The 26,877-nt window shown below is 42.8% G+C and overlaps 1 protein-coding gene across 2 annotated transcripts in view; it reads right to left on the bottom strand.

Moving 5' to 3' along the window:
* Positions 1-5,668: 5,668 nt before the first annotated feature.
* The window catches only part of SRCIN1 (SRC kinase signaling inhibitor 1), a 390,348-nt gene continuing 369,139 nt past the window's right edge, over positions 5,669-26,877 (bottom strand). Inside the window, exons 16-20 of one of the 2 annotated variants that reach the window (XM_029572789.1) lie at positions 21,311-21,463; positions 20,568-20,693; positions 16,858-18,330; positions 12,723-12,863; positions 5,669-11,771 (exon numbers count right to left, since the gene is read on the bottom strand). In XM_029572789.1, coding sequence (XP_029428649.1) covers positions 11,589-11,771; positions 12,723-12,863; positions 16,858-18,330; positions 20,568-20,693; positions 21,311-21,463 — 2,076 coding nt within the window. In that variant the 3' untranslated portion in view covers positions 5,669-11,588. The remainder of the gene's footprint in view (positions 11,772-12,722; positions 12,864-16,857; positions 18,331-20,567; positions 20,694-21,310; positions 21,464-26,877) is intronic. The other variant, XM_029572790.1, reaches the window with a different exon arrangement.

Below are 26,877 nucleotides of genomic sequence, written 5' to 3'. Positions count from 1 at the left end.
AAGACCCTACAGTGCAGGCCCTGCTCCATTTTGGTGGCCCTCCTCTGACTTACTGCCACTTTGTCTATGTCCTTTTGTAGATGAGGCCTCCAGAACTGCACACAGTCCTCATCACTCCCCTCTCTCTATACTATCAGCTTCCCACGGACTGGCTATGTTGAGTAGGCAAATAGTGGATTAGACACCAGATGTTGTCCGAAAATTCTTTATTTGAATGGAGGACACCAAATTCATACTCCATTCAAATAAAATAAAAATAAAGAATTTTCGGACAACATCTGGTGTCTAATCCACTATTTGCCTACACGGCGTTCTAGATCACCTACCCTCTTGCTTCATCAGTCCTAGCTATGTTGAGGGCAGAGATGATGAGCCCTGGTTTCTCTCCAGTTTGGGATTTAGAATTGCAAGGGGAGGAAGTAGCAGTCAGCAAAGGTTTGATAAATAAAATGTAATAGCATAGTTTTCTGCTTTCATATTTTCTCTCCCCCCTGGCAGTGGACTCGGGCAACCTGCTGGTCAATAGGACAGCTGAGGGTCACTTAGGCGTCAATTTTCAAAGGAGCGCACATCCATGTGCAGCGGTTCCTGGTATGTGCGCGTTATAAAATACAATTTCGCATGCCATGGGCGGGGAATTTTAACATCCGTGCGTGCATGTGCGGGTGGATGGCCTCCACATGCAGGGGGGATTTTAAAAGCCCATTCGTGGTGACGCAAATCAGCCCTCCCCCAGTTCCCTCCTTGTCCACTCCAATTAAGGGGGGGGGCCTGATTGCTCCAGTTAGGGAGCGGACTGGGAAGGAACTTTCCCTACCCTTCCTACCTCTTCCCCTCTCCTCCCCGACCCCTACCAAATTATTTCTCTTTTTTTAAATTATTTTTTACCTTGATCAGCAGAAGATTCCGGGACAGCATTGAATGGCGCTCCCACAGCCTGCACCCTCCCCGCCCTCCCTCGCTCCCCCGGCCTTGCCCCTCCCCGCCCTACTCGCTCCCCAGGCCCGCCCTTCCCGCCCTCGCTCCCCCGGTCCGCCCCCTCCCTATGTCCTCGCTCCCCAGATATCCGCCCTTCACTGCCCTCGCTTTCCCCCGGCCCGCCCTCTCCCCTCCCCTCCCCGGCCCTCGCGCCCCAGGCCCGCCCTTCCCCCGCCCTCGCTCCCCCGGTCCGCCCCTCACTTGCCCTCGCCTCCCCAGGACCGGCCCCTCACTGCCCTCGCTCCCCGGACCAGCCCTTCACTGCCCTCGCTCCCCCGGTCCGCCCCTCCCCGCCCCCCTCAACTCCCCAGGCCCACCCTGCACTGCCTCGCTCCCCCGGTCCCGCCCCCTCCCTGACCCTTGCTCCCCAGGCCCGCCCTTCCCTGCCCTCGCTCCCCCAGCCCGCCCCCCCCCGCCCCCCCTCCCCCGGCACTTGTGTGCGTATCGGTGGTTATGTGTGGCCGATCCCTTTAGAAAATGCATGCTGTGTGCACAGGGCCCGGCCACAGGCATAACCGTCGGTATTTGTGCACGCGGGCCTTTGAAAATGTACTTGTAACTGTTTTACAATCGTTATAACAATTACAAGCTTCCTCTGTTACAAATGTTCTTGTAATGTAGTAACCTGACCACCATTTTAGGTTATTATTTTCTACCTCTAGTGTAAGATGCAGACTGCTGCTGCTGCTACTACTGCTATTTATCACTTCTATAGCGCTCCTTGACATACAAGGAGCGCTGTATCACAGCCTATATTTGCTAGGAAAGCTTGAACTGGAATTATGGATATGGAGCCTTACAAGTCATTTAAGCTGAGGCCCGAGTATATTCCTATTGATTTCTGTATGTGGTAGTGGACAGCCCTATCCCTCCTGAGCGTAATTTTAAATTGGTGCCCATGTCCTTGATCTATAGTATTATCCTAATAATATTTAAGTAACAAAGAGTTGAAAGCAATCAGTGCTGTGATTATCGCTGCATGGCTGGTACCCACTAGCAGCATTACCAGCTTCTATACACACAATTTCAAGATAGAATGAAATAAGCAACTACATTAGTAAGAGCTGCCATATTTACTTGCCTAAATTAATGCTTTTCTGCTTAGCTCTCCCCAAGCTGTCCTCTTTTCAGTAGGTATACAGAGCATGGTACAAGACCTTACAAATAAAGGGCAGCAAACCTAAGAAGATATTTCTCAGGGGCTCTTATAGCCCTCCAATACAACAACATGCATCACTTTGCATACATAGAGCAAAGTGATTAGATAAAAAAACACCTAAAAATAATAATTTACATTTTTTTACAGTAACTGCTGGAGAATGCCTTCTGCTGATGCCATTTCTATGTGTGGCTGTTTTGAATGTATGCACTTAAATTACATGCATTTTTCAATTATATTTGAAGCAGCAAGATGGCATCTGTTCCTACAGCCAACTCTACATAAGCATATATTTTCATATGCTGCACAACTTACCTGCATAAACTGACCAGCAATGGAAAGTATTGTGTATAAGTTGAAAAAAAGGACACTGCATCCTCTCACCTAATACAGCTGCCCAAGCACCCACAGATCTCCTGGACTTTAAACACATGCAAATTCAGGCTCTCTTGCCTTGTCACATGAACTCACACGGTCTTCCTCTGTCTCTCACATAACTTTGTTAAACTTGCACGCAATGTAAAGAACTCTACAGAGTTCGCCTTTCCAATTTCAAGATATGATTTGGATTTTTTAGTTGGACGCGGGTTAAATAGGCGCTAATCCACCCCCCAATGCAATAGGGGGATTAGCGCCTATTTAACACGCGTCTGACGTGGAGTGAATGAGATAGCGCTCATCACATGCAAATCATGTGAATGAGGCTATTACTCATTCACTCCAATGCAAAAAAAAAAAATTATGCGTCTCAGATGCACATTTATCGCTCAGATATTAACGCCTGCCTGGCGTCGGTGTTCATAACCGGCAGACCGCTGGTAACCGCGGGGTCGCGTTCGTGCAAGCGACCCTAGCACCTCCTTGTTAGTGCGACCCCCTTAATTTGCTTATAGCATGGCGCCCCCCCTTACGGGTGCCATGTGCACGTTAAGAAAGCGGGTGCTGACTTTTCAGCACCCGCTTTCTCCGTTTTTTATAGCATCGGCCCCTGTGTTTGTCTTGATTAGATTGTAGGCGCTAATGAGTGGGGACTGTAACTTTTGTGTTTTTGTACAGCACTGTGTACATCAAATAGTGATAAGTGATAAGTGATAAGTAGCAGCAGCAGCAGCAGCAGCGTAGCGACTTACCCAAGGTGACAGAAGTGGGATTTGCACCCCGCTCGCACTAGGCTTTCCCTCCATTTCTTATGAAAGTGTGGGATGGGGCAAGCCCTACAGGTGTCATTGTTAAACCGCTGTCTAAATATACTTATTAGTGACTTTTCAGACCTTATGGGCAGTTTGGTGAGTTTTAACACTTAAAAGGTATCAACTAAATAGAGGTGCTGTCGAATATCCCCCAAAAAACTTTCCTATTTTTACACTTAGCCATCTGACGTAGTAGAAATGAAAATATATTAAAGGAAATTTAGAAACGTTTCTCATCTCCAGTTTAAACTGCTATTAATATATTCTCAAAGTTGAGCATTCTTACCTTCTTAGAATGGAAAGTGCGTTATTTTCAGGCCATTGATCAGGATTGTGCATAAGGCTGGTTTTTCACAGGACACGGGCTGTGCTGTCTGTCCTTCTTCCTCCATAGCATTCACATACTCTATGCAGTCCTTCCTTCAAAACACAAACTTACCTCTTTGTGCTGCTAATTTAGTTTATAAAGTCAATTAAATATGTCAAGGCTTGTTTTGTTTTGGTTTTTTAATTGTAGCAGTGTAAAACATAAAGCAAATGTGATTTGGCAATGGCTTACTAGATGGGTAATATGAGAACAAATGTTCATTTTATGTAACTTTTGTGCTGTAAACCTTTTCAGTTTTTTGTAAATATTGTCTTTAAAACATGTATCATATAAAAAATGTATAAGGATTTTGGTATTGGCTTTTTTTAAATTACTGTTAATACGGCTTCATAAATACCACCTGCATTTTTTCTCTATGTCTTGTACAAAGGTTGGTTTATGAAGGAGAAAAGTTCTTGAAAGTAGAGTGGATGCTGAAAATAAATGGACATCTTCTACATTGCCTATGTACCTACAGGAAAAGCTGAATGTAGACCAGGAACTTTGTGTTGGTCTATCTTGCCACCTGCTGTGGCCATGGCCTCTTGTTGGTTTGGGAAGTATGAAAGAGTAGAATATCCCTGGCTTCCTAGGTCAAAGGATGCATAGATACTTCATTCATCAACACTTTGTGTATTTCAGTTATGTGGCATTGACAATTCTATTTTAATGATCTCTGCATATGAGATACGCTTGAAAGCTTGTAGACAGAAATGCCAGCGTCTTTCTGGCCAAGTGACTTTCATGGTTCAGCACGAGGAATGATCGGGAGTAGCCAGGAAACCCCAGCCTTACCCTAGAATGTATTAGAAGAGTACATATGAATGTGGTTCCTTAGTGTGGAATGCACAATGCTAAAAGCTCTTCACCCTCACCCCCCAGCCAGTCACAGTTTCAGGATACCCCGTATGAGATATCTTCCCTTACTGGGGGCAGTTGCCCAGTTTGAAGAGCAGTAGAGTAGCTCTTATTTTCTGTGCAGATACAGACTGCTGGCACTAAGTGCACTGTACATTTTGGAGGGAGATGGTGATGCATTGCTTACAGAAGTACATATGGATAATGTGCATCTTCACCTCACCACTGCACTTTAGGAAGTGAATGAACACATTTTTGTTGAAACCTCAGTATTGTTTTTTTCTGCAAGGGTGTGCCTCCTCTCTGAATGTGTATTTATCATTCAAGACTATCAGTTCTAACTCCAAAACCCCACCTTAAGCTGCACACCTTCTCTCACTGATTAAACAGTAAAGGAAGCAAATGATATAAACTGTGTCCATTCTTTGTTTCAGTCTTTCACACTGCATGCATGGATATTTGCTTCTGATTTCTTTAATAATGGAGGATAAAAAGCCATGCACATCAGGACTGGAGTGATGCTAGTGGTAACCCTTTATGAGATGTCAGGGTGGTTTTCTTGATATATAACAGATCAGCCATCACAAGCCAGTAAGACAATAGCAATTTGAAGATGTTGCTAGTCACATCAAACCAAGCAGCCAATCATGAAACATCTTCTGTCCTGAGCTCTAGTCTAAGCAATATTGATTTTGGAAAAACTGGGATCATTGGTAGATCGTCTGAAGAAGGGGCCCATATGGTCTCTAGCGCTCATCTTTTGGCCCAATAACAGCTGTCACAACCTTCAAAAGACTCAAGAATGCCAAGAAAGAGAAGTACCCATGTTTCAAACTGGAGGAGTGGAAAACAACAGCAGAGAACTTGATTAAAGGACATACACAGAGGAAGAAAATGCAATACAAGAAACAAAGTGTTTATTAAAGCCAAACACTTGAATAGAAAAAAAAAGATGAAAAGAAAAAAGGCAACTCCTCATGTGGAATTTTCACTTCCTAACTCCACCCCCCACACACAAACAGCTGTCATCTCACAGAATATGCATGGCATCCACACATGTCCACATTAAACTAGTCTACAGATTTACAAAACTTACAGAATCCAGAACCTTCTGTGTGGAATTTGACCAGGTTTTTAATTCTTTAACAGTTCACAGTAAAATCCATGCTGAAGAGACAAACATTTTAAAACCCCCAAAAACAGCTTCTAAAGGAATTTTTTTCTTAAAGTTTTACACTTTTTTAAAACAACATTCAGGAATATAGCACGAGGTGTACCATGCAGCAGCAGCTAATGCCTACACATGCATAACCTGGAGAGGGATACTTCTTTTTGGTGTTTATTAACATGTATTAACATGATGGTGGTTCAGAAAGCACCATGGCCTCAATATTGCCAAATGCCACAGTGACTTTAATGGGCAAATATGTGCAAATAAATTTCTCCTGGCTCACAGGATATTTGGTCCCAACCTACTAGAGATTTATATTTTGCACACTGCTGAATTTCACAACACAGAGGTCATAAATGGTGAGTGCTGGTCACACACAGCAACTCACCAATGCCACGAACAATGAGACAAAAGTCAGTCAATGATCAAGCAAAAAAGCATTACAAAATGTTGCTGACGCCTCTTCCCTCCACATTGAAACTCCAAATTATTACATAGCTCATGGTGGGATGTAGAAAGCCCACTCTATGCCTGGGAAACCCATTCTAACAGAATGCATAGTAAGAGAGCATCAATGGACAGGCTGAGCAGACCTGCTTTTACATTTCTGAATTCTTATTTGTAGTCTTGCTTTCTTAGGAGCATCAGATCTAAAAGTGAGACAAAATGAAGCCTAACTCAGCCTGTCCCTGATGAGCTGAAGCCATCTGAGATGTGGAAGAATGAGCTTTTCAGCCCTATGACAGCAGGAGTTTTGCAGGATGGAGGTCCTTTATCACTTATGACAGTAACCAAACCTTTCTTCCCCAAATATTTTCAATGAACTTTTTTTAGTTTTATAAAATCTCTCAAAATGCATGGAAAATTCTCAGCCTGTTGTCATTTCTTTCTAACAATTGGCATAACTATTAAACTGCAAAACCTTAATTGAAAATGATTAAGGACAGATGGTGCCCTGCCTCGTCTATCCACCTGGCTACTTTCCCCTCACTTCTCTGCTACTGACAAGAGAAATCTTGGTGATAGTGTCACTTGGCATTGGTAACAAACACACATTTCTAAGGGAAGGATGAACTCTTTCCCCCTGGACTCTTATCAGCATGAATCACAACTTCAGGCTCCTGCATTGCTCTACATAAACATCACAGCAATCACTGGCTTTTGAACCTTATAAAGGGGTTAGCTCTTTCATGTCTTTTTCGTTCTGGTAACATAAATCCTCTTTTTTGTAACAGACTATTCCCAGACTGCCCTATAAGATGTAAACGGAACACATGCTAAAAAACCTGTTATCGTGACAAAGGGTCTGTTCTAAGAAAGAATGACAGGAAAGCTATCTAAGGCTTTGAGGAAGCTTGTCTTGAAGAGGGACCTAACCTCATTCCCATTTCAGTCCAGCACACTGAACTTGATTTATAAAAAGTTTATCCAAAAGGCACAGAACCCCTTAATAAATCAGGCCATTGTGGGTTAATGTCCCAAATTCACTGAATGGCTAGATATTCCAGATCTTTCTTGCTCAATAGATCCCATCCATATATAATCTGGATTTCAGGAAAAGCAGGAATCACCAGAAGTGACTGAGGTTGGAGTCAGTTTGAACCGGCCCCAAATATCCATGCTCGTCTCATAAAAGATATCAGAAGATAGGAGACAGAGCACGCATCCACCAGATTTTCCTTTAACTGGAAGACGCAAATAAACAAATTGAACTTAACTGTACTGATTCTTCTTTGTAAAATTCATCTTTTTTTCAGGATTTGTTTTTCTCTCTTTATGATTCACTGCTTGCCTTTTCCCCAGTTCTTTTGTAAACTTTGAAAGTCAGTCAATCTATTGCATAAGGAAATACATTTAGCAGAAACAGAGCTAGAAGTGTCACCCCCTCTGTACTCCTCTTCCACAAGCACATGGTAAGGGAAAAGCTGGGAAGAGCTGATGGGAAGTTATGGAAGTAGCTGGCTCAGGCATTAGGGTTATAGGGCAGGATATATACCAAGGGTCAAACCTTTTATAATACACCTACCCCATTTTAAACTGTAAAAATGCAACAAACACAAACACATCCCTACACATAGGAGACATGAAAACATTTTAATAGTTTTATATATATATATTTATATCACGTATATTTTATATATATATATAATATGTATATATTTTTTAAAACAATATAAAAATGTTAAGACACTTCACTTAAATGTAAAGATCTGCTTTGCAATCCAAAGTCATTGCATTGAGATATTTTTAATTTTCATAAAAGCCCATCTCTGTACAAAATGATTTAGAAAAAGAAAAGCAAAATTAGAAGCGATTCCATCTCTTATCACATCCTATTTCTTATGCTCTTTAACAAGCTATGAATTAGGACACACACGTGTACACACATACACACACACACATACCTCGCATGGATGGCTGACATTTTCTGTGCTTAGAACAAGATTCCCTTACCCCAGATGTGTAATGTATTTCTTCTAATGGAGGGCTACCTGTTATTCTTTTCACGATACGTGCATTAAATGTCTTCTGTTAAGGCCTCCAACTGACCTTATGACCCTTTGGGAATTTCACCTTTCACTTCTTAGATTTTCTCTCTTCTCACCACCTCCTTTCTCCCAACAGTATGTATCACTCCAGTTTAATATGCATTCACACCTTCAAGATCATCGTAAGCTTTTAGTAACTAATCCATGAGAAATCTGTGTGCCAAACCTTCCTACGAGCCCCCTGTGGTCCAGCTCAATTAGGAACCTGTAATCCCAACACTGCTGCCCCAGAACACTCTAAGGTCTATAGGTACAAGCTAATTAAGAAACATTCAGAACTGAAAATTCAAAGGGTTGATTTATAGACTGGAGATTTGTGTAGTAAAGCAAATACTTTAACCATCCCCTGCGAGCTGGACAGACACGTATTGCTTTGAAAAATGATTTAAAATTTATTGTTACAATAAAATCGGCACCTTTCCACTCTAGGCCAAAGTTAATTTTTAAAGTAAAGTTGCTTGAGATAGAATACCATCCCCACAAGCACTCTCAGCTCCTGGGATGAGATGCCCCCTCATCCCTCTGGGTTACATACTGTTCCAGTTGATTCATCCCTTGCTACATCCACTGGTCCTCTCTTTTGTTTTGCTATTACTATAATTTAAAGTGCAGAACTAGCAAAATAATTTTATGGAAAACTTAAGTTTGGCTTAAAAACTTCTCAGTATTTAGCACAACCCTCCTTTATCCGTCTGTGCATTGTTAATGGCCAGTCACCTCAATCAGCCCCCTCCAGTTTTGTTCTCCATGTTTGAATCCAGTCTTTGGAAGAAGCTTTCTGTTACTGATACACAGGATTATTGCTCACATCACAACCTGACCCAGACTAAAATTTGAGATTTGACTTTCAGCAAAATAAACAAACAAACAAATATATAAAAAGCACGCTGCTCAGAATGAGTCACAAAGACTTGGCTATAAGAGAGCTCAGTACAGTCTTAGTCTCAAGCTGTAAAAAAGCAGCACTAACAGTCAGGCCCATGGATTCATGCTGTCTCTTCGGTTTCCCCCAGACTCTTTATTGTTCTCTGTCCCTCTCACCAGATTCATGGATTTAAATCTTGCTGCGTTATACGATATCCATGTTGCTTGAAGGCTGTAAAACTGGTGTATCAATGTCCTAGTGCTTTTAAAAGTCAGGGTGAAAAAAGGGTTTAAGTCGTGAAACAGAAGTGGCTGGTTAGCCATTTTATGAGCAGGAAGTAGTATAAGTAGGTAAGCCATTTTGTATGGGATACTGGGTATTCTTTCAAAGAGCCTCAAAAGACTGTCCAAAGGGGGAGCAAGAGGAAGAAAATGAGGTCTCTAGCAGATAGGAAACAGTTGAATGTGAAGTTGACAAGCAGACTTAGATGAAATGGATGAGTTCCTTGTACCAAAGGAAAGTCAATACAGGGATGGATGTTCTAGCAGAAGCAGGTTTCTCTGTGCCTGAGTTAGAAGACTCATTCAAACCCACTAGCCTCTTTAGAAGATCTAGCAGCCTAAAAAGAAAAGCAGATTCAAAGAGAAGGCGGCGAAGAAGCAGGGTACAAATTCAAACAACTTTAAACAAAGATCTGATCAAAAGCAGCATAGACTAGGCCTGAGCTTGGATAGCTGGAACAGGATCCACACCACATACACAGTATGAGAAGAGCCGATCCACAGGTTACTGGATGAGGGATGGAGAGCCACCGAGAGGAGAGAAAGACATACACCACACGGGCAGGTTAAAAGGAGAAAGGAAAGGAGAGACAGGATGGGAAGAAGAAGAATTGAAATGTTAATCTTGGCATGCAAGTCACTGCATTAGTAGTAAGAAGTGTTATCACTTGATTTGGGGATTTTATTGCACAAATGCTGTGCATTAGATTTACAACTCAGCAGCAAAGAAAGGGGTAGAACTGTTTAAGAGGCACCTAAGATGTGATCTTTATATCTGAACATTATTTTTAATACACCTTTAAATATTGATTTACAAATGGGACATGAAATGTGAGTACTAAAAAGCAATGGTGCCCAGCATCTTGTCTCAGCCAGTGGCCAGTCTGGGTCACTTGGAAGCACTTGGCAGATCCTAATCAGATCCCTTCCCTGTTGCTCATTCCCATGTCTGCCTGGCGGAACTTGTCCAGGTCTCATCCTGACTTTCCTAATCTGGTTCTGTTCTAGTGTCTTAGAAACAGGGTATCCAGCTCCTGAATTCCAGTCCCATCATCCTCTGATCGTGACAGCACTCCTATGTACCAGGGATACACTTTGACAGGATCCATAGACTTCATCATGGAACTGCAAAGAGCAAAATCCACTCATTTTGCAATTGAGACAATGATGAAGCCTGCTGAATCCTAGGGTCCTATCAGCTGTGGGAGATGCAGAGGGCAAGGTGCTGTGGCCTGGGCTGGTCCTCCCTCTCCCTCCCTGCTCCTTGATTATACAATTCACCAGCTCTTGAAAAAATGAAGAAAGAAAGGAAAATAATCTTGAAACTAAGAATTTATGCCAGTATTGAAGAGAAATCAATGCTAGTACCTCAGAGGTTTCATTCTCGGGCATGAGAGCATTCAGGCACACAGAAATATATGTAAGAAGGATGCAATTTCTTAGCTGTGTGACTTTTATAAGTTTACGTGGAAGAAGTTTCCTGTGTAGATATCATAGCTTTATCTCCTACATAAATATAATAAACTGCATCTGTTTACTTGAAGGTTTACATTTTACAATTTTATTGATAATGAATGAGAATTTCCATTAAGTATCAGTACTAGATACAGTGCAGCACACGGTCCTCTGTGCTATCATTTCCTTCAGGAAATCCCAAGCATTTATTTTAGAAAAAATGAAATGCATTGTGATCTGAACTGCGAGATCCTGCAGGAACCCCCATAAATTTACTTAAATAAGAGTGCGGGAAAAGAGAGGTGTTCCACGGCTGCACACAATAACCATTCGCAAGGGAAAGAAACCTTACAGATGCCAGTCAGGGGCACCCAATGTACTCGTTCAGAGGGGAAGTTTGCAGTTCCCAATGCTGCTGCAGATCCCACACTTCTTTTAACTGGGGAGGGCATAGAGCCACACCAATCACTTAAAAGTGAGAATTCAAAATAAATTGGTAAGTCTGACAAGTTGCTTTCAATGATCTTTGCATTTTGCTCCAAGTTTTCCTTCACGCCCCACAAGTCTTTAGTCAGTTAAGATAGAAATGCAGTGAGAGAGACATGATTGAAGTCTGAGTGGCTGTTAGAGCAGGCATACTACACCATGATTAAAATGTCTGCTTTAAAATAATGGAGAGGATGGGAAGGATAGGGTATAGAGAGGAAAAGGGGTCCTAGTATCTTAGGCACACCATGATGGAGCTCGGGAATAGAAGGGAGCTGCTATCTGAGCCAGAAAACGTGTAGCAAGCAATACGGGAGTGGGAGGCAGGTAGCAGGGAGGTATTGGAGGAAGGGAAACTAGTTTTTGTTACCTTGCTTTGTTGCCTCAGTGAGTTGGATAACCAAAGCGAGCACTGTTAATGTTGGCAAGAAGAAGGAGATGAACAGAGCAGAACATGCAGACCTTGCTCGAAATGCACATCCATGTTAACAATGACAAGCCCTCTCTGCAAACTGTTTACACTGCCATGGAGAGGCTGCATCACCACCTCCTCCCCCATCCTGATCTGTTCTCCTGAGCTCAGTGCGGCAAATGAGCCACTCGTATACTGGTTTTACAGGAGTTAAAGTCAAGCAATCTCATGAGGAATGATCAGTTCTGATGGGGTCCCTGCTCTGGGGTTCTCCCACTGGAAACTGTGCCACAGGTACAGCTAGGAAATAGTTTTCAAGCTGGCAATTGTTCTAAAAAAACAATTACAGTTTTTTCTTATTCTTCCGCTCTTCTTTCCTTTCTCCCCCTCTTCAAATTTTAGGAATGGTTTATCTGACAAAGTGGGCTCTTTCTTTAATAAGCCCCTTTAATTTTGCCCAGCCGGGAGCAGAGCCCTGGAAGCCCATGATGCCCTTCCTTCTTTTGTCTGCTGGACGGATGCAGTGACCAGCAGATGCACACTGGGCTCGGGAAGATGCAAGGTTTATAGTTAAGTTGTTTCTCTAGTTTGCAAAGGTCTCAAAAGTGAAAGAAACAATCAGTTCACTTCACTGATGAGGTTCCTCACGCTCTAGCAGTCCCCACTAATACTTTGGGGTCTTAAATACCAAGCATTAAATATGACAGAGCCTTCCTGCCTCTGGCTGGGACCTTTCAGGTGAGAATTGTTTCTGCTAACCTGGAGGAAAATCATGAGAAAATCAAGCGTGTCCTGGTGGCTGTTTCATGTGCTATCATCCTTCTTTTCTATCTCCATCCCCCTCGTTCACTATTAGACTGAGTGCATTCTAGGTGCGCTGGACTGGAAGAGAATACTTTGCAGCTCTAGGACTCTTTCCATAGACTGCCAGCTGCCTTAGAGATAAGCTACCTGCTGCTGTCCCTGGATCCTCATGTACTCCAGTCTCTGCTTCATGTGCTTGCTCTTCTCCGGGCTGCCCTGATGTGTCACTTTCAGACGAGATGCAGCTGGATTTACCATCTTCATTGCTGGGATGGAGACACCACCACTCTGTGGGGAGAGAGTCATAAAATGTACAGAAGTAAGTAAAACCTTTGCCTTCCAGCTGATGAGCTCACGCCAAATGCGATATCAGCACTCTGAGCAGAGGTGGCATCCTTTACCATGCTGATGACATCACCATTTATTGTAACACCAAACTATTATTACTACCAAAATAAGCTTTGGATTACTGGCCCTAAGACTTTGGTAAACAGAAGCCCAGCAATAGATTCCCTCTGCTCTATTTATGTCCCAGTAGAGCTCTCTGATGAAGCAGACGCCTAAACCACTGTAATTATTGCAGCAAGCTTTATCAAGGCAGTAAGGTACACTAAGATGCATACTACTTGGACCTTGTATATAAATGAAGGTGAAGTAATTTGATTGGAATGTGGTAGCAGAAGTACATTGCATGCGAATTGATAAACAGAGCTGGGAAGTCTGAGATGGTCACAACACAAAGCTTTCTTTCTTCACCTTTTCTTCCTTTTTCTACCAAGGACAAGGAGAGATATACAAGAAGCAAGATCTGCGAGCCCAGACACCAAAGTACCCAAAATGTCCTACTACATAACCAGCACAAACACAAGAAGCAGGATCTGTGAGCCCAGACTGTTTGAAGTTTTGTAATAATTGTATATGTTATATAATCCTAGGTGAATTCTGTGCAAACAAATTTAAAATTCTGCGCACAAAAACTTAAAATTCTGCAAACTTTATATTGGTCAAAATAACACAATTTACAGGACAGTCTTTAAGTAATTACATTTTAAATTAATACAGAAAATATTATTACTTAAAGATGCAGAATTTAAAAAGTTTGAGCAGAAGTTCCCTAGAAATTCACTGTAAGAGTGTCCCTTCGACTCATTCTCCCTACTCCCCTGGCCACTTTGCTCTCTCAGGCCCCAACTCCTCCACCTGCCACTATCTCTCTCCTCCACTCTAGGCTCAACCCCTTCCACTCTATCACCAGTCCCACAGTTTGACCCTGTTCTCAGTACTGCCCCTCACACAGGCTCCCTCTGTCCCTCCCTCTCTCACACACATGCTCCCTCTCTCTAGTGCACATACACACACCCTCATACAGGCTCCCTCACTCTATCACACACACAAACACACATCCCCTCAGACAGGCTCCCTCTGTCCCTCCCTCTCTCTAGTACACATACACACACCCTCATACAGGCTCCCTCACTCTCTCGCACACACACACATTCTGTCATACAGGCTCCCTCTCTCTTGCATACACACCCACACAAGCTCCCTTTCTCTCTCACACATACATCCTCTCACAGGCTACCTATGTCTCTCGCTCACGCAGCCCTTCACACAGTCTCTGTCTCACATACACAATCCCTTCACACAGGCTAGCACCCTCACATACACACAATCCCTTTTTCATACACACGAGCTCCCAATCTCTCACACACATACACACTCCTTCACAATCTCCTCATATAGGCTCCCTCTCTCTGAAACCCACACTCAAGCATCCTCTCCCCCTGCTCTCTTACCTCTCATGCTCTCTCTTACATACACCCTTCTGCTCTCTCTCACCCTCCCCTCCCCCACACCCTCTTCTCATATAGGTTCCCTCTCTCTGAAACCCACACTCAAGCATCCCCCGCCTCCCCTGCTCTCTTACCTCCCATGCTCTCTCACACCATCCTGCTCACTCTCCCCTCCCCCCCACACCCCCTCCCCTTATATAGGCGTCTTCTCTCTGAAACCCACACTAAAGCATTCCCCCCGCTCTCTTACCTCCCATGCTGTCTCTCACCCTCCCATCCCCTCATATAGGCTCCCTCTCTCTGAAACCCACTCTCAAGCATTCCCCCTCCCCGCTCTCTTACCTCCCATGCTCTCCTCTCACACCTTCCTGCTCTCCTCTCACCCTCCCCTCCCCTCTCCTCTCTCTCACACACACACATTCTATCTCACCGGGGCCTTCCATGTTCGTGGCCACACAGGGGCCTTCCATTTCACTGTGAACGGTGTGCGGGGGGCCTTCATCTTTGCCACGAACGGAGCGTGTCCGCGGCACACGTGGGACGCGCTCCATTCACAGCATGCCGGGGTCTCCTATGCTAGTATTTTCTGCACAGAATTTGGCAATTCTGCACAGGGGGGGGGGAAATTCTGCGCAAATTCTGCACTCCCCAGTAGTGCAGAATTTCCCCAGGACTAGTTATAATGTGTATTGCTTAGAGCCTAAGAATAAATGATTAAGACATTTTAATAAATACAAATACTACAGAACACACAAACCATTCTGATTCAAGAGCAGCCTCAGAGAGCATTTCTTAGTTTTATACTAATCCAGTCCTTGAACCCTCTGCTAAACTCTACTCTCTTGCTTTTCTAAGCCCTATGCTCCCTGCTCTTATGGGATATCCAACTGTTTTTCATCTTCATCTCTGCTGATAAGTTTGATCATTTCCCATCTTTTTCTATACACTGCAGCCACCTGTTGGTGGCTCTGAACTATTTTATATTCAGACAATAGACTCCTGTTTTTATAGAGAGGGAACCTCTTCAGACTCTCCTCGGTCCACTCTCCTACCAGCTTTGTCTCATTTGCTCTCCTGTTCCCTCCATTTTACCTGACCTGTCACTTTCCCATCTCTTGGCAATCTTCACGCCAGGACCAACTCTATATCTTGGTTTGCCATTTAAATGCTCTAAGTGAAACTTACCAGTGAATTAATGGCAATTTAATATATCAGCCTGTAAAATAAAGTCTAGTGAAATTATTATTAAACATTTTGCAGATCCTTTCAAGAACAAAGCAACTTACAAAGTTGCAACTGCAAGTGGAAATATAAAGAAAAATGAGGGCAGAAAATGCTTCCCAGCCCTTGCAGAGAGATGGAAGAAAGTAAAGTTAATAGGCAAGAGACATCAGACAGATCTTCAAGTGAGGAAGGAAGAAAAGTGCATCTTTAATATCTCTGGGTTTACAGTACAAGACCAGTAAGAAACAAAGCAGCTGTGCTGTACAATGAACGGAAGATAGCACAGCCTCCGTGGATGTCAAGGCTGCTGATTAGAGAAAACAGACCTTTATCTGTAAATTAAAATCAGAAGGGAATTAGGACCGCACAGGTCTTGACTAGACCACAAAGAATGTGGCTCAGACCCTGCCGTGCTAAGAAGAGAAATCAAATTTGCATTTGTACAGTGCCTTTTATCCAAAATGTTCCTAATAATCTTTGCCAATTTTTACTTCAAAAACTGTGAATATAAGCACCCATGGGGTGGAAAGTCTGCCTATTTAACTTTAAAGATTAATCTGTATGACTGGGAGAAAGTATTCTGCTGGGATAAAGGGGCACAGGGAGGACAGAACTGAGCGGTTAGATCACCTGTGAAAGTGAAGGGAAAATTCAGTGCTGAATTTCTGCAGAAAGACTAGCAATAAGCATGAGAAGAGTGCTTGTATATTGAGCTGAAAATCTGGCCTCTCTTAATTCTCAGAAAGCCTTATGAGCAGTGGAATATTGCATAATATGACGCCCAAGTAGGGAGAACATCTTTTACATCCCTTGATCCCCAGAGCTCAATGAGATACCCAGGAAACAATATTCAGCAACCTTAACCTCCATGTACCCTGTCACAGCTTGAAGGCACAATACAGTCAGTATTCAATTTCCAAAGCTCTGGACTCTACCAGGTAAGGCCATGAAGTGAAGGTGCCAGAGCTGTCTGCATGGCAAGGCAGCTGACTTACATCAATCTCCCTTTGCACTTATGGCACTATGAGTCCGTTACAATGGAAGTGGACTGCTGACTGTAAGCAAGCTTTATGCTAAGACATAACAGCAATAAGAGTGTAAAAATATCCACGCTAGCCACCCAGATTTCCCATTATTCTCAGAGCTTCCCAGGTGATTCCAACCCCTCTTCCCCACCAAGTGATCAAACAATGTGAAAGAAAGCCTGGACTACAGCTGAAATCCAAAAGGGACAGCAGTCAAGGGAAGATTAAGAGAAAATACACCTTAGGACTGGAGACTGGGAGCTGGGGCTTGGGCAACAATGGAGGCTTCTTCACAGAAGATCGTGTCCTTAAGTTCGTGGCCTTTCTTTGTGAGGAATTCAGAGGAGTCCCTTCCTTCTCTGTGTCACTAAGCATCTTCTGGTCTCCTGTTTCTTCCCTTGCCATTCCTCCAGCACTTGGATTTTCTAGTTGGCCCATTCTCTGGGAACCACCAAGTTCACTAATAGTAAGTTCCAGCTCTCTGATGCTTTCTTCAAAGCTGTCCAACCTTTTGTAGGTGCTTCTGCAGATTTCCTGACTTCTTGCAGCTGTCACAATGCAAGGAAGAGATGGTTCTCCCACTGATGACCCTATATTTTCTGTAAGATTCAGTGCACATCTCCTTCCCTCTATCTGGTTTTTTTCCATATATGAATCACTTTTCTCTTTTTGTTCACTGCTAACGACCTCTATGATTCTACTTACAGATGTTGCTCCAGACTTTATGGCTTGCGACAGTGCATGACAATGTACCTTAGGAAGCCTCACTTTCAGCTGCTCAGATGCCTCATTTTGGGGGTCTTTGTTAGGAAAAGACCGTGACATTGGCACTGGAAATGCTTGGCTTAGAAGCTCTTCTGGCTCTTCTATTTCAGTCTGTTTAAAATCTTTGCCATCAAGTTCTTCGCAAGTATGTGGTTTCTCCTCTAGACTCTGGCTGGCCATTTGTGTTTCGAGTTCAGCAATTCCACTTTTACTCTGAAATTCAAAAAAGCTCCCATATCCTTCATCATCTTCAATGATGGCTGACAGCCTTTTGTAAGCCATTTCAAGCTTCAGGGTTTCTTCAAAGATTACAAGGATGGCTTTTTTGTCCAAATTGAAAATTGACTCTTCAGGGACAATGTTTCTGAGCAACCCATCAGTAAATTCAACATTCAAAGTGTAGACCTCTTCCCCTTTTTCCTTTCTCAATTCATGAACTTCATTCTCTGACAATGCCTGAATCTTTGTCGGTGTTATTATGAAAGCTATGTTGTCTGCTGTAGGTACATTATTGTTATCTGGCACGGATGCTTCATCACTGTAGAGTGGGGACAACTCACTTTGTATGGAATTGGAATGTCGCTCTACAGGTACTTCTATGGACATTGACTGAAATGTGTCATGCATGTCTTCTTGAACCAAAAATGCTCTGTCTATTTCAGAGCAACTTGTCTCTTCTGACCAAAGCACTACCCCTACTGGCTTCCCTTCGAATTTCACACTGCTTTTTTCAGGTTGATTAGCAACAAATGGCCAAGTAGGCCCTTCTTTTTCCATCTCTTCCTTGTAGAACACTTCAGTACTTGCTTCGCTATACTCAGGACTACTTGCTTTTCCAGTCAGCTCAAAGTCAACTTCAGTGAGTGATGGTGGGTTTGAAACTCCAGTCAGGAGAATGTGAGGGAGAATGAACACTCCTCTGGCTGGAGATACCAGGACTTCCCGTTCCTATACAGCAAATTCAGAAACAGGAGGAAGTTAATGATCAAGATGATCACAACTTTATAATGGAAATACAGAGCAAACAGGAACCACAAAAAAATCTGTGAGCAACCAAACTTTGAATTCTGATTTATGCATATTATTCACTAACAGGAACATCTCTTCTGTGGAGGTGTTCCAGCAACACCTTTCACTAAATATGGCAAGAGTATGTGCAGAACATACATTAGGGTTCTGGAATCTAATTACTGCACTTAGTGTGATTCATGGTATAAATCAATCAAATCTTGAAATAATTCTGTAGAATAAAAAGTGTAGCTAGTCCTATGCCCCCTGAATTGGCACAATATAAACAACAAAAACTATCATCCAATACTTTGTTGTATTATTGTTGCTCCTGTTTTGTGTTCTGCTGGTGCTCTGCAGAGTAAAGGCAGCTGTGGAAACCAGGCTCACCAGCCATTCCCAAAGCCAGAAGAACACTGGAAGCTTCACAGTTACTATTGGCAGTGCCTTACTTGCAGCCACTTTGAAGAGAAAATATTTAATTGAAAGTCCATTTTTTACTCAGCTTTTACACAGTATTAATCCCAACACAATGTTCAGTCTGTATTTTGAGGGCTGGGCCTTAAACCTTCTGTTTTGCTGATAAGCAATTTTGGTTATTAGTCTGGCATTATGCTTTAATGATGTCAATGTGACAGCTGTTTTAATTGGTTTCTCTACCGTTATTTTTGTAACCTGCCCCATCTTCTTGTTATGGATGTTTTTTACTTGTAAACCATTTTGGCCAACATCATTTGTAAAAGCAGTATATAAACATTTTAAAATAAAATAAAATAAATAAAATAGTTTATAAGACTGTTTAATGTACATTGCCTTGAGCTTTGTTAGGTGCTTAATTCAATTTAAATACATACATTTATGGAGAGTCCAGGGTCACATAACAAGTTATAAGGACACAGTTGTGTTGCTCCTGCAGTATGTACAGGGTTCCAATCTCTTAAAGGTTTTACTGACTCCTGTGAGCCTAAGGGTAAACCTCATCCCAGAAGGGACCAAGTCATACAACATAGTATCCGGAAGGCCTTCTACAGCAACTCTGCTCCATTTAATGTTTTCTTTTTCTTTTTTCTGGTTTTGGAAATATCAAAAGTTAGAAACTGCAGTCACTACTCTATCTATGGAGCTGTTAATCTGCAGGCAGTAAGAAGCTTATTTGACCATAAATGCTGTCAAACACTCTCTACTAGCGTAGAAGAACTTCTATGGAGGACTGCTAGAGCACTACATCTGAGGAGACTGGCTCCAACAATCCCATGTGCTCCTGCATTGTGCAGGGGAGCAAGGTTCTTAAATGTCCTTAAAATGGCCCGAGGAGGCAGTAAGATTTCCCAAGGGCTCCGTCACTGGTACATTTAGCACCATTCTTTAAGATGCCAAAGGCTGGCATTTTTTTTACTGTAAAAATGTACCAGGCAAACAAGTACAGTCCTGCTACTCATTAACTTATGATCAAATCTGATGCATTCTCTTGTAATTATTGTCAGTGCATATCATGAAAGTTTGTGAACAGAAGACAGGAGGGGTGGAATAACCACCCAGTGCATGTAAAAAAAAATATACCAAAGGACTTAGTACAGATCAAACAGAATCTGGTGAGTGCAATCAGTTTAGGAAAAACATTAGGAGAAGAGCTGAGATGCTTAAAAACTCATTTAACACTCCTACAGCAACATATTTTAAAATTTCAATATGCATAATGATAATACATGAGTTACTGGCACAAGGTTATTTAAAAGCATCGTGAAAACTGAAATCCCCAAAAGGTGCTACCTTTTGGGCAATTCCAAGAGGGAGAGAAACTGAATTGGCAAGTTTGTCTGTGTCCTTCCCAATGGCATCCATTCTAAAGCAGGTTCTTTCTAGTCCTGTAGTGCAGTAAAACAGATGTGAGCCAGGTGTGCAGTTATCATGCAGAACCCATTCTGAGGTGCAGGGAGGAGGAAGCATTAAACTGCATGACACACAGTGCGTGCTCAGCTGCCAGGATTCATTAGTAAGATCAGCAGGCTGTACAATCATTCGGTGACACTGGTGATGCAGGGGGTGCAGGGAACAGTGAGAGTCGTTAGTTGGTTAATTAAAAATAGGAGGCAGGGGAAAGACAGAAAGGAAGCTGGTTAGTGCAGCAGCAGCCAGGTGGGGGGCTCAGATGTTTGCGAGTTGACACAAGCTGTTACCTTCCATCCTGTGGCTGCAGTGGCCTCATTGGGCCACATATCTGTGGTACTAAGGGAGACGGCAGCTGTGAGCTGATCACAATGGAACTTGGGGATAAATGGGGAACACGAACTTCTTTCAAACACCTGAGAAGTCAAAATGTGAAGGGAATAAGAGAAAACACATGGCTTCCAAAAATATCAGTATTTCAAGGTGGGAAGTCTACCAGCACAAATTATCCATTCTTTTCCACCTTCAAGCCTTCAGTTCCTCTACTGAGGTGTTGGCTGAGAACAGCAATTTTTATACCAACATAACCCTTCCTGTGCAAATTTAGACACTATGGTACAAAACAGGAACAAATAAAAATCTGAAGCTCAAATTCTAGCCCACTCATTACCAGAGAGCCACCATTTCAATTCCTCTAGCCATTTCCTCATTGTCTGATCTTCAGGACGTCACTTAAGCCTTTTTGTGCTCAAACTGTAAGTTCTTTGGGGACATGGACTTCTCAACACTGTGAAGCATCTTAAGGAGCATCATACCTGCAGCATTACAGAAATCATTTGCTGATCCTATTATCAGTTTTAAACAGTCATGGAAAAGAAATGGGAATTGGTTAAAGAACACATTTTGGACATGACTTTGGGACAAACAGGTCAGGTCAGGGGATACTAGTTATGTACAGGGAAATCATTTCTCTTTGGCAGTGGGTGAGGCGAGGCAGGGCAGGGCCAGGCCAGGGGTGGTGTCACCATTTTACCTCCAGTTCTGCAATGATCCGATCCTCATCATCATCATCTTTAATTCCTGAAGCCACAATCGGCGGGGTAGAAGCAGGTCTTGTGACCTCCGACATGGTTCGTCTTAACTTCACCTGAGGCTTTTGGCTCTCCAATTCCTCAGAATCTGCTTTCTAAAAACAGAGCAAAATGAAGGCCCAAATCTTGCATATTCCTATTCTTTTTTAATTATTCTTTTTTATTAAAAGTAGCTTTGTATATATAGGAAACTCCAAGTATGACATTATATCTTTCTGCTAAACAAAATGCATAGATTTAAATTATTCCTACACATGTGCACAATGCAAAAATGAAATTGATATGCAAAGACTTTGTCCAGCTAACTCTGAATTAACCTGACACAAGTTAATGTTTTAATACTTCTCTTTTCTTACTGGTTAAATTTTGTCCAAGTAAGTAACACCCAGATAAAGTTTAGCTGTATTAAAAGAGGCAGTGCAGAGGCCATTAAAGGGACATGGTTAAATGTATCCATTTAGCTGATATTCAGTGCTAACCAGAAAAAGTTATCTGGCTAACTTTGTCAGAAAAACTGCTGTTCTAAAGTGATCTGGATAACTAAAACTAGGAACTAAGTGACAACTAATCCTCCTCCTCCCTGCCCTCCCCAAAAAAAAAATTCTTAAAAAATTGTACAGCGGGAGAAAGTGACTTTATCGAGCAAAATGGCTGCCTAAAGCTGAGGCTCCTGTCCTGACTCTAACTAAATCCCTGCGCATCTGGTATCTGGAACACCTTCTGGGTTGCAGGCACACTGGTGTCGCCAGAGTTAAGGTTGAAATGACTCTCAGAAAAAGCAGATTGATTTAAAACAATTTTTTTCACGAGTACTGCGGCAGCTGGCATGCTCGGGCCCGGTTGCGATATGGTGCAGAAGCATGAGGCAGCAGAGGTAGGACTGTGACTGCGGGGATGAGGCAGCGGACGCCGCACTGATACAGGTGGAATTCCAGGTGTGGGTCCGTAAGCTCCATGGCGACATAGCCAGCTTAAGAAAGAAAATTGGGGAGTGGAGGCCAATATGAGGAATGATATTTCTGAACTGGAGCATCGGGTAGGGATCCCAATCTAGAGCTGGATGAGCAGGCCACTGACATATTTGATGGCGGGAGTCCAAAAGGAGATGATGCAGGCTAATGAGGAAATTTCAGACTCATTTGGAGGATACCAAAAATAGATCCCATGGGTCGAATTTATGGCTCAGGGGTGTTGCCAGAGGAGTCTGTGTTCCTGGACTACTTCAAAGTGGTACTGAATATCTGCCACAGCTGTATTGGGGCTGCATGTGGAGGCGGTTAGAGGTGCCCATGATCAAGCTAGAGAGAGCTCATGGGTAGTTGGGGCAGGCACATAATAACCAACCCCAGGATGTTATAGCCTGTTTCCACAATTTTCAATTGATGGAAAAAGTTGCAAATACTGCAAGGAAGTCAGGCCCACTAATATGGAAAAGTCACAGGATTGAGTCAACCAGACCTGTGTTATCAACTATTTGCAAGAGAAGGGAGTTTCGGGATATGGTTGCCCAGTTTTGCAGCAAGAATATACATATAGGTGGCAATTCCCTTCTGGCCTGAGTTTTACAATTAATGGTGTGATTTCATGTGTACAGGAAGCGGCAGACTTAATGAGAGCTGCCGGTATTGCTGTCTAAAAACTCAGCACAAACATGAGTGCGCAAGAAGGTGACAAGCTGCGTAGAGAAACCCCAAGATGGCAGCACATGGGCAAATGCAGCATAAGGCTGGGACGTCAATCTGGAGGTTTAGCCTCATCCAGGAAGGCTCTGAGCTGAGGAGTTTGGTCCAGTTTGGAAAAGTTGGGTTGATGGTTGAATTGTGTGGTTTTAATTTACTTGAGCATAGTGGTCCATGCCAGTGGTGATGTTTATTAGAATTTGCACGGATATGGGGGATATGTTCTTTTCTCTTAATGTGACTGTAGGTTTGGGTGGGGGAAGATGGGGTGGTGGTTTGGCAAGATGGCTTCATTCCTCTCATGTGAAGAGGTCTGGAAGGGGACGGGAGGGAGGAGAGGATGGGTGGATGGTGAGGTCTTGAGGATGAATAGAGTATGTATGCAATCCAGTAGGTGTATGTGTGGCTGGGAGAGTATTATGGGTGTTGACAGACGGGGCATAATGATAGGAGGAGGTGATAATGCATGATGATGGGGGTATTGAAAACTGAATACATAAATACGAAAGGGCTGAACTCGCCAGTTAAAAGAAGATTTTTATTCCATGAGATGGCTGTGCTTAAGGTAAACATGTTTTTTTTGTCAGGAAACCCATTTATCTAGGTTGTTATGGGACAAGGCTTTTCCTCAATATATCCCATCAGCTTCACGAAGCAGTTAATATTGTGGAGTGATGTATTTTATTTTCCCAGTCCTTGGTGGTAGATGTGCGAGCAGTTTTGAGAGATGTGTAGATCTTCCAGCTCTTTCAGGAGAACTTAGGGAGAGGCTTAACAAAAATTTCGGAGGCTGAAGTCCTTCAGGATATTAAAGACCTGAAAGTGGGTAAATCACCAGGGTTGAATAGCTTTACTGCTAAGTTCTATAAAACATTTCAATTGGTTCTGGTAAAGCCATTGGTTAATATGTTCAATTCTTTGAGGGAGGGGGGATACTATTTCCTCTAGAGCAAATTTGGTAGGGATAACCATATTGGCAAAGGGGGGTACGGACTCTACACACTGTGGATCCTATAGATCTATCTCATTGATCAAAAGTTCTGGCACTGAAATCTCAGTGCCACAACTTTTGCTTATTCATTCAGATCAATCAGGATTTGTACCGGGGAGGTTGGATTCAGAAAATGTCGGATGGGTTCTAGAATTAATTTGGAAAGCGCAGCAGAGGAATATACCGGCTGTGTTATTAACTGTAGATGCAGAAAAAGCCTTTGATATGGTTCATTGGCCATTCCTATTTAAAGTGCAGGAAAAAATGCAGTTAGGAAGGGACTTTATATAAAGGGAAAATGGAGGGTACTCAGCTCATTTTGGGGTAAAGAGGGGTACAAGGCAGAGATGCCCGCTGTCCCCCTTACTGTTTACATTATCACTGGAACTTTTTGCAAAGAGGATTAGGCCTAATACACAAATTTGTGGTATAAAAGTAGGTGATGTGTGGGTTATGTGTGGGTTCTGAGAAATGTTCTGGAGAGCTCCGAGAGTGCCTAATTTATTTTTGATATTTAAGCGCTCCAAATGCTATTTTTTCAACCTTGTGTGCTCATTATTGTCCCCTGAATACCTGTTGTGGCTCAAGTCCAGTAATGTCGGTGAAATCTGTAAAAGTGGCAAAAGAAAAAACGAATACGACAGAGGGCAACATGGCAGCTGATTTGGACAAAAATATCACTGACCTTAAAGAAGATCTAGTCCAAGACATAAGTTGGTCTCGGCGAATCTGGGAGACCATTTTTCCAAGTTACAATCATCTTTGGATGAAATTAAAGTTAGTATGGAAAAACACACTGAAGCTCTAGCAGACTTGGAAAATCGAGTGGCAGTGCAAGAAATTTCTGCTGATCATCTTATGGCGCAGGTTGCGGATTTAAAAAAAGGATAATGTTGTGGTACATAAATAGCTTGAAGATCAAGAGAATTGGGCTAGGTGGAACAATTTGCGGCTCATTGATCTCTCGGAGAAGATCAAAGAAGAATATCTCCATTTTGTTCGTCTGTCTTCCCGAACTCTTGGGACTTTCCTTGGAAATGGAGCTCATAGTGGTGGAGAGAGTGCATAGAATTGGCCCAGTAAGGGAAAATATCCAGCGCCCTAGACCAGTCATTGCATGTATTACCAATTTTGTGAATAAAGTTTGCCTTACGCAAGTTTTTAAAAAATGGAAGGGGGTACTGAAATACAAAGGATAAAAACCTATTTTATTCAACAACTTCTCCCAAAACGTTGCTGAAGCTCAAAGAAAAATGTCCCCTATATGCTCTGAACCACATCAAAGAGCTATCAGATTCTCGATTCTCTTTCCAGCTATTAAGGTTTTTCGTGACTCAGAAATAGTTTTGCTATAGTTTATGGCTTCTTTGGACGAGTGAAGCAAACGAAAAAGGAACTTTTTTTCTGACTGCATTTGAGTTTTTCCTGCTGAAATTTAGCCTGTGACAGTTACTTTTGAGCTGAATAAAGCTTTGGTATAAAGATTTTTTAATTGTTCTTCCTTTGTGACTGATTTTAGCTGGCCCACTTGTTGAAATTCCTTTTTTGTGGCAATTTCTTTTCTTTTTCTTCTTTTATATATATATATATATATAATCATTGAAATGTTGTTGCCTTAATGTTTTTGAATATAGTTCCCTATCTACTTTCCTTCTCTCCTTTACGCTCTGCAACCTTTATTTTTTCACACTACTTACGTGCTTGCTCTCACCCACCCCCCCTTCTCTCCTTTTTCTATTCCTGCTCCCCTTTCCCCTGTCCCTGTTATTTTGTAATTTCTCTTTCCTCGCTACAAGAGTTGATTGTAAACCGGCATGATATGTCCTATGAATGTCGGTATATCAAAAGTTAATAAATAAATAAATACTTTTTTTTTTTTTTTTTTTTTAAATGGTGAGCTCTTATTCGGAAATCTGCCAGTTTGAGACAGGCAGCACTGATGACTTCATTTTTCCTTTTTTTTTTTCAAATCTACTTTTCATGCAAGGTTTGGGGATCCGCCTGTATTTCTGTTGGCGTGACTAGAACCAGTTGGTCAGACTTTTGGAACATGAGAGATAAAACCTTTCAGATATTATGTACTTGCTGAGTGTGTTTTGTGAAAATGCGCCTGGTATGACAGATCTCCAAGCAAGTCAGGGATTATATCTCTTGTCTTTTTTGACTTAATGCTTTATTGGGGAAATCTTTAATTTATTGTTCATTCAATATAGGCCGGATTTTATGATGTATGCGTGGGCATACATTTGTGCGCGCAACCCGGCGTGCACAAATGTACACCCGATTTTATAGCATGCGCGCACAGCCACACGCATGTTATAAAATCCAGGGTTGGCGCACGCAAGAGGGTGCACACTAGTGCACCTTGTGCGTGCCGAGCCCTAGGGGAGTCCCGATGGCTTTCCCCTTTCCCTCCGAGGCCGCTCCGAAATTGGAGCGGCCTCAGAAGGAACTTTCCTTCCACCCCCCCCACCTTCCCTTCCCTAACTCGCCCCCCCCAAACCTTTGTTTTAGAAGTTGCGCCTGCCTCCGGACAGGTGTAGGTTGTGCGTGCTGGCCAAGTGCCGGCGCGCGATTCCCTGACCTAGCGGCCCTACAGAGACCTCTGGCTGCGCCCCGCTCTGGACCGCCCACGCCCCACCCCTTTTCTCAAGCCCCGGGATATACGAGCGTCCCGGGCTTTGCGCGCAATCGCCGGGCCTATGCAAAATAGGCTTGGCCGCGCGTAGGGCTTTTAAAATCTGCCCCTATAGTTGTTGATTCTCCTATTATTTCCTCACAAGGTTAGATTTTTCTTCAGCGTGACATAAGGGAAAAGACTACTTGGTTGCCCTCACAA

The sequence above is a fragment of the Rhinatrema bivittatum genome, chromosome 12, assembly GCF_901001135.1.
Source record: "Rhinatrema bivittatum chromosome 12, aRhiBiv1.1, whole genome shotgun sequence".
Lineage (NCBI taxonomy): Eukaryota > Metazoa > Chordata > Amphibia > Gymnophiona > Rhinatrematidae > Rhinatrema > Rhinatrema bivittatum.
Note: the sequence above shows the minus strand (reverse complement) of the source record. Positions and strands in the feature narration are given on the sequence as shown.